This window comes from Eriocheir sinensis, chromosome 63 (assembly GCF_024679095.1).
Source record: "Eriocheir sinensis breed Jianghai 21 chromosome 63, ASM2467909v1, whole genome shotgun sequence".
In the NCBI taxonomy this organism is placed as follows: Eukaryota; Metazoa; Arthropoda; class Malacostraca; order Decapoda; family Varunidae; genus Eriocheir; species Eriocheir sinensis.
Window position 1 is genome coordinate 9,649,559 of NC_066571.1, and position 8,060 is coordinate 9,657,618.

General features: G+C 46.3%; 1 protein-coding gene across 32 annotated transcripts in view; it reads right to left on the reverse strand.

Annotated features, from left to right (window-relative positions):
• LOC126987003 (fibrillin-2-like) overlaps positions 1–7,660 on the reverse strand; it is a 79,069-nt gene extending 71,409 nt beyond the window's left edge. For 6 of the 32 annotated variants that reach the window (XM_050843602.1, XM_050843614.1, XM_050843603.1 and 3 more), the window contains exon 1: positions 6,702–7,656. In XM_050843602.1, the coding sequence (XP_050699559.1) occupies positions 6,702–6,805 (104 nt within the window). In that variant the 5' untranslated portion in view covers positions 6,806–7,656. Of the gene's footprint in view, positions 1–6,701 lie in introns of all 32 variants that reach the window. The other 26 variants (XM_050843619.1, XM_050843608.1, XM_050843620.1 and 23 more) reach the window with 13 other exon arrangements.
• Positions 7,661–8,060: the final 400 nt, after the last annotated feature.

Below are 8,060 nucleotides of genomic sequence, written 5' to 3' on the forward strand. Positions count from 1 at the left end.
AACAACAACAACAGGTAAGCTAAGTCCAATTACCTATCACGCCGGGCACGAGATAGATAAGCAAATAAACAAAAAAATAAGCCTTTGGAATTAAACTGCAATCATTTTTTTTTTTTTTTGGAGGGCGGGGACTGAGCCAACTTTTTATTTTTATTTTTATTTTACTCCGTTGGTGGGAGCGGATTGCATTTTTATTTTATTTTTTTACGAATTTATATATATTTTGTCTTGTTCTTGGTCAGTCACACTTATTAATAAAGAGAGTAAGTATTCTCCACATTCCTACTCCACCTATTCATCATTATTTACTCCACCTACTCCGTTCTCTTCCTTAATCCACCTCTTCCTCACTCCACCTTCCTCCTTACCCATCCATGAATTTACAGTGAAGTTAGATTAAATTCCTACTCCACCTCCTCATCCTTCTTTAATTCACTTACTCCCTTCTCTTCCTTACTCCACCTCTTCCTCACTCCACCTTCTTCCTCCCATCCATGAATTTACAGTGAAGTTAGATTAAATTCCTACTCCACCTCCTCATCCTTCTTTAATCCACTTACTCCCTTCTCTTCCTTACTCCACCTCTTCCTCACTCCACCTTCCTCCTCCCATCCATGAATTTACAGTGAAGTTAGATTAAATTCCTACTCCACCTCCTCATCCTTCTTTAATCCACCTACTCCCTTCTCTTCCTCACTCCATCTTCATCCTGATAACGTGAAGGGGATGAAGGTGTGTATCTATCTATCTATCTATCTATCTTCCCTACTCCATGTTTAAAGTTTCATGCTGCCCTCTTCTCTTCTATGTCACGTCCTTAATCAGTGGTTCGTTTTCTGTTTCGCTCTGTGCTTGTTTCCTGTTTCATGCGACTTATTTTTCCTATCTTCCAGTTTCAGTTATCGCGTCCACCTCAAAGGAGCAACACGCGATCTTTGTTTCCTCTCTGTCTACCTGTCTGTCTCGGTCTCTATCTATCTATTTATCTATCTTCCTTACTTCAGGCTTAAAGTTTCATCTATCTATCTCTCTATCTTCCCAACTCCATGTTTAAAGTTTCATCCTTCTCTCGTCTCTTCTATGTCACGTCCTTAATTAGTGGTTCGTTTTCTGTTTCCTGTTTCATGTGATTTATTTTTCCTTTCTTCCAGTTTCAGTTATCGCGTCCACCTCCAGGAAACAACACGCGATCTTTGTTTCCTCTCTGTCTGCCTGTCTCGGTCTCTCTCCTCGTCGACTGGGAACATCACGACCCACCTTCACCTCCCTTCACGTTTTCTGCCAGTCGGACGCACCAAGGGGCCAGGCGCACATATTAAACAACCCTTTCGTTGGCGTTTCAGGCATTTCCAGGGGTAGTTTAATGACCCTGGTGGTAGTGTGACTCTTCTTCTGTACCGTGAACGTGAAGGAAACTCATGAATACCCGATTAATCTCCTTTCCTGGTCTTTGGAAATAGTGAATGTAAGAGATGGACGCGTCTGAGAGAATACCAACCCAGCCGCAGTTGCTGTCTGTCTGTCTGCCTGTCTCCCACCCTTCCCCACGCGTCAAAAACCTGTTCTCTTCTGCCCTTACGCTTCTCCTGTCTCCCCCTCGCCCTCTCTCCCTACCAACGTCGCCAGATTGTCGTACTCAGCCTCCTCTGTTTCCCGATTTCCGACATAAAAACTACCTCCTCGACTCCAATAACTGCCTTCATATATAGTTATTGTTAAAATGGTTGATTATTGGTATTTTTTGGCAATAGCTATGTCTCAGAAACCGGTAGATACGAGGCTCTGAGTACGATAATCTGGCAACGGTGCTCCCTACTCCCTTCTTTCTCTGCTTCCTTGCCTCCCTCGTCCCTCCCTCCCTTGCCCTTATCGTCTTGGTTGTCTCCCTCCTCCCCTCTCTGCTTTCTTACCGTCTTGCTCTGTCTCTCTCCCTCCCTTTCTCCTTTTTTCCCCGTTCGTAACCCTTCTCCTGTTCCTCCTTGCCTCGGTCCCTTCAATCCTTATCTGTTTCCTACCTGTCTTCGTTACCTTTTTCATCCCCCTTCCTTCCTCCTCCCTGTTATCTGCTTGCTTTTTCTTCCGTCCATTCTTTGCTGTACCTACTATTGTCTTCAGAAGAAAAAATCCTCACATGAAGAAAACGCCTTTGTTAACGTGAAAGAGAAAACACAAAAACGATGATGAAACGGAAAAGACATAATTAACGAAGGACCAAATGCCTCCCCCACGTGATACAGAAGAAACAAAGGCAAAGTGGAAAAGGAAATATCACTAACAAAGTAAAAATACCTACTTCATTGTGAAAGAGAAGACACGAAGGTGGTATGAAACAGGAAACTGAAACTATAAAAAAGGACCTCAGGAAACAAAGCAAAATAATAATAATAATAATAATAATAATAATAATAATAATAATAATAATAATAATAATAATAATAATAATAATAATAATAATGATAATAACAAGAGAAGAAGAAAAAGAAAAAGAAAAGAAGGGAAAAAGGAAGAAAAAGAGGAAAAGGAGAAACGAAAAATGGGAAAAAATGAAAAAAAAAGAAAAAGAAACAAGAAACGAAAGAATAATAATAATAATAATAATAATAATAATAATAATAATAATAATAACAAGAAAAATAAGAAAAAGGGAAAAAGGAAGAAAAAGAGGAAAAGGAGAAACGAAAAATGGGAAAAAAAAATGAAAAAAGGAAAAAGAAACACAAGAAACGAAGTCAAAACGAAACACAAAACTGTAACTAAAAACAGAATTGTCTCTCCCTTACATGAAACAGGAAACAAGGCGAAGCGGGGCGATGTTATTAGATAGGAAACAACAGATTACGAAGAAAGGAAGGAAGGAGAGAGAGAGAGAGAGCGAGAGAGAATCTGATGACAATTTGCGTGCATGAGGTCAGGCGCGTGTGATTACTAATTGGGGGGGGGAGGGAGGGGGGCGAGGGGGGGGAGGGGGGACCTGATTAGTGGATATTATCATCACCAGACTCGCTCCTCTCTCTCTCTCTCTCTCTCTCTCTCTGGTTCGTTCTGTTCGAGCTGATTCAGACTAGTTCGTCCGTTCGTTCGTTTCGAGTGCTCAGCTGAGAGGAGAATCAAGCACATCCCCGCATTCCTCTCTCTCTCTCTCTCTCTCTCTCTCTCTCTCTCTCTCTCTTGCAAACTCAACTGAGAGAAATAAGGTTAGGTCGGTGTTCCCATATTTATCAACTATTTGCAAGGACAGAAAAGCAGAGTGATCGGGCTTTCATGTTGTTTTTCAAGTTTATGGTTTACCGAAGCTTCGTCCAACTAACTACCTCCAGGGACATTAAACTTACCCGCTTGGAGAGACCCACCACACCAACTCTCACGAAAGCCTTGATGACTGAGTGTTTGGCCGCCGATATGTTGCAGAATATGACCCTTAGTGCCTCTGGATTCCTGCTTTTCTTCCTCCGTTCTTTGTTTCTTCGTTCTTCTAACCCCTTCGATGTTTGCTTATCTTCCACGCTCAGTAAGAGGTAAATTCTGAATTCCTCTTTGCATTTTTATACCCCAATGGTTGCCCTGAATTCCTACTTTCCTTCTTCCTTTTCTCTCTAGTTTCTCCGCTTTTTTTCAACTCCTTCGATGTTTGCTTATCTTACGCGTTCAGTAAGAGAAAAAATATCAACTCCTCTCTGCATTCTTATACCCCAATGGTTGCCCTGAATTCCAATTTTCTTCCTTCCCTATCTCTCTAGTTTCGTCCCTCTCTGCATTTTTATCCCAATTATTGCCCTGGGTTCCTACTTTCCTCCTTCCCTTTCAAGTTTCCCCGTTCTTCTGCCTCCTTCGATGTTTGCTTATCTTACGCGCTCAGCTGAGAAATATTCCTAACTCCTCGGTGTGAGTTTCTTCTGTTCTCCCTCCTTCCTTCGCTTCCTCTTCAGTCCTTTCTTTCGTAATCTTATCTCGTTAGATCTTGGCTCATCTTACGCGCGCCCAGTTAGTGAGGAGGAAAATGGTGCATATCTCTCTCTCTCTCTCTCTCTCTCTCTCTCTCTCTCTCTCTCTCTTTCTCTCTCTCTGCATTCCTGTCCATCGTGGCCCTGAGTGACTCCCTCCGCCTCCGCCCCAACAACAACAACAACAAACAACAACAACTCGGAGGGCGAACACGAGACACACACACACACACACACACACACACACACAAGAACGGGACCAAAATAATTAATGTAAACTTCAACGCTGATGCATGGTAGGAATGGAAGACTTAATTATTTCCCTTCTTACGTCCCTCCAAATGACGCCCCCCGACATCCCACTCGAGTCCAATTACACCAAGCAGAAGAAAGGCAAGGCTCGCAAAAACGCCTCCTGCCTCCCTCTCATGGCCCGGCGATGGCAGACGATCTTCTCTTAGTATTCCTTTCTTTAGAGTTTCCTTTTCCTCTTTGCTTGCTGATATTGCTCTAGATTTACTGTTACTACGCCCCCCACCACACACACACACACACACACACACTTTGCTTGCTGATATTGCTCTAGATTTACTGTTACTACGCCCCTCCCCATCACCCACCCACCCACACACACACACACACACACACACACCTGCAGAATACAATGACTTCTTTTCCTCCTCTGGTCCGAGAATGGCAGGCAGTCTTCGTTTCCTATGCCGTCCTTTCTGGTTTTCTTCTCCTCTTTGCTTTCTGATATTGCTCTAGATTTACTGTTACTCCTTCCCCTGCAAAGAACTACAACGTCTTTTTCCCCTTTGTCGTGGTGAAACAATGGTGTGTGTGTGTGTGTGTGTGTGTGTGTGTGTGTGTGTGTGTGTGTGTGTGTTCACTTCGTATCTCATCCTTTCTAGTTTTCATTTCTGCTTCCCGATCTTCACATTTTCTACTACCTCTCCCCTCTGCTAAGTACAACACGATTTTTCCCCCTTTGTCGTGGTTAAACAATGACAGGCAATCCTCCCTTCATCTTATATCCTCTCTCATTTCCTTTCCATCTGCGCTAGCCCGATCTCGCTCTAGCTCAACTATTCCTACAATCCCACCTCACCCCTGCAGAGTATACCCCCTTTGGCGTGGTGAAATAATGGAACGCAATCTTCCTTTCTTATTCCTTCCTTGCTAGTTTACTTTTCGTCTTTGCTTCCCGATCTTGCCCCACATTTGCTACTTTTTCCCCCTTCTGCAGAGTACAATCCTAGGTTATTCTTCCCTCTCCGGCATGGTGACACAATGGAGGGTGATCTTCCCTTCTTGTTTCATTCTTTCTGGTTTACTTTTTCATCTCTGCTTCCCGATCTTGCCCCACATTTGCTACTTTTTCCCCCTTCTGCAGAGTACAATCCTAGGTTATTCTTCCCTCTCCGGCATGGTGACACAATGGGGGGTGATCTTCCCTTCTCGTTTCATTCTTTCTGGTTTACTTTTCATCTCTACTTCACGTTCTTGCTCAAGGTTTGCAAGTAGGTACCTTCCACCCTCTGCAAAGTACAATGATCTGCGTCCCGGCTCTGTTCCTTCTAATTACTACTACAATTACTACCACCCGTAACTACCATCACTGCCGAGCAAGAACAACAAGCGGTCCAAGAATGACAAGCAATGTTTCCTGCGTAGTCCACCCTTTCCAGTTTAATTTCATCTCTGCTTCTTCTCGGCTCTGTTCCTAATTACTGCCGCCGCCCCGCAGAGTACCGCCAAAAGGAAGCGATTCTTTACGACTGGAGCATCTTAATAACACCTGCGTCGGTTAATTGCTCTTCTTACTCGCATTACCTGTCCTCCGAAACCCACCTGCAGCCTCTCAACAGGTAACTTGCGCGCGCTGAACTGAAAACTCGACCTACAAACACGATCTCTGGACTCAATACTGAACTCTAATAGCTTTTTATACTTTAACGCTGTGGATGAAGATGACGATAATGATGATGATGATGATACAAGATATAATAACTAAAACTATGAACTCGATCTGCAAACACGATTCCCGAACTCATCATTGGACTCTAATAGCTTTTTATACTTTAACGCTGTGGATGAAGATGACGATAATGATGATGATGATGATACAAGATATAATAACTAAAACTATGAGCTCGATCTGCAAACACGATTCCCGAACTCAGCATTGGACTCTCATAGCTTTTTTTTTTTTAACGCTGTGGATGAAGATGACGATAATGATGATGATGATGATACAACAGATATAATAACTAAAACTATGAACTCCACCTGCAAACACGATTCCCGAACTCAACATTGGACTGTAATAGCTTTTCATGACACTGGGGGTCTTGGTGATGATGATGATGATGATGATGATGATGATACAACAGGAATTATAACTAAGAACCTGAATTGCACACACGACTCCAGGACTCAAAACTGGACTCTAGTAGTTTTTGTAACAGTCGGTGATGAAGATGATGATGATGATGATGATACAGCAGGAATTATAACGGCAACAATGACAAAAATAATAAACGGAACATACTATACCACTCCCGTCTAACAAAAACAAGTCAATGATGAATAATAAGTGAATAATAAACGAAACAAAATATACCACTCGCGCCTTATGAGAGCAAGTGAATGAGTGGACGGATGAATGAATGAGTGAATGAATAAACAAACCCTCGAGTCAAGCCGTGAATAATCCCCTCGCCTCTCCCCACAAGGACGCCTCAAGTGTGTACTCACCCCCCAGGCGGCGGGCGGCGGCCGAGCTCATATCCTGAGTATCCATCGGGCTTGGCGAGGGCCTGGGCGGCGGCCACCAGGATCAGCCCCACCGTCACCAGCATCGCGCGCGTCCTACGGCGTTATGCGGGCGTCATGTGGCACTTAGGGGGCAGCATTGGCACACTCACGCGGAGGGAGGAAGCTGCGCGCCGGGTGTCCGTCTGTTCGTGCACGCGTCGGTGTCGTGGGCAAGCAAAGCGAGAGCCCGCGTCAGAGGACCACAGCACGGCGAACGTGAGTGACTAGTGCGGCGGTCGCCGAGTGTCTGAAGTCCTGCTGAGCGGCGCCGCCTGAGCCTGACACCCGCCCATCCTCACCCGCCTCCCCGGCTGACCGCCCCACCCTCCTCGCACTCGCCTCCCCCTCACAACGGACTCCCTCCCGTGCCTGTTTAGTCCTAGACCGTGAGCCACGCCAAGGATGTATTGCTTTCCTTTGGTGCGAAGAGGTGATGGAGGCGGCGGTGCGGGAGGCGGGAGGTGGGCGTGGCCGGAAGCTGGGGCCTGGCGTTCAGCAGGGGAGGAAGGGCCAGGACGTGCCTTGCAGGGTACCGGAGGTGAGGTGCCCCTCGCCTGGGCCAACCTTAGCTGTCCAATCTTGAATTAAGTGGATAATAACGCCCCTCGCCCAGTCTGTCTTTTTATGTGAGGGATTGCAACGAGTCCAAGGATGAGCTCAGCCGCGCCCGAGGAATGCTCAAGCTGAAAAAGCCGCGATGGCCTCGGCAAGGCGGCCACCCCCCTGCAGAGCCAACCTTCTTGGCTTCTTGCAGACTAAGAAAATTTGAGGTGACCTTGTTTCCCATGACACGAGACCTCCACATTCCGATGGAGGCGCCTCGCGAAAGTGGAGGCGGAGTGGGCGTGCAGGACCCCGGGCCCCGACCCGCGGGGAGAGGCACTCCAGCCTTGATACAGTCCAGGTCGGGACAGGTGGTGGCCGGTGCCGCGTCCCGCCCGGCACCTCCCCGTACATTATGCACTTATCGCGGCTGCCATCACTGTTACCTTTGAGGGCCGCCTCCCTGCCACCACCGCCCCGCGGCCGCGGCCGGCCTGGGAGGGACGAACATTGCAAAATCTTGAAAATAAGCAGACGGCGCGGGCTGAGTTAATGCAGCCTCGGCCGGCGTGTCAGGCAAGATAGGTCTCGACGCAGCACAGGAGGCCGGCCTAGGGTTGAGGGACACTAATAAACGCAGTCTTCATAATTAACAGTCACGGCAGGAATTCCTTCGTCTCCTTTTGAAAGTGATGAGAAGCATCCTTATCGCTGGCAGCGCGGCGTGTTCACTGCTCTTGAAAGCTTCTCCATCTT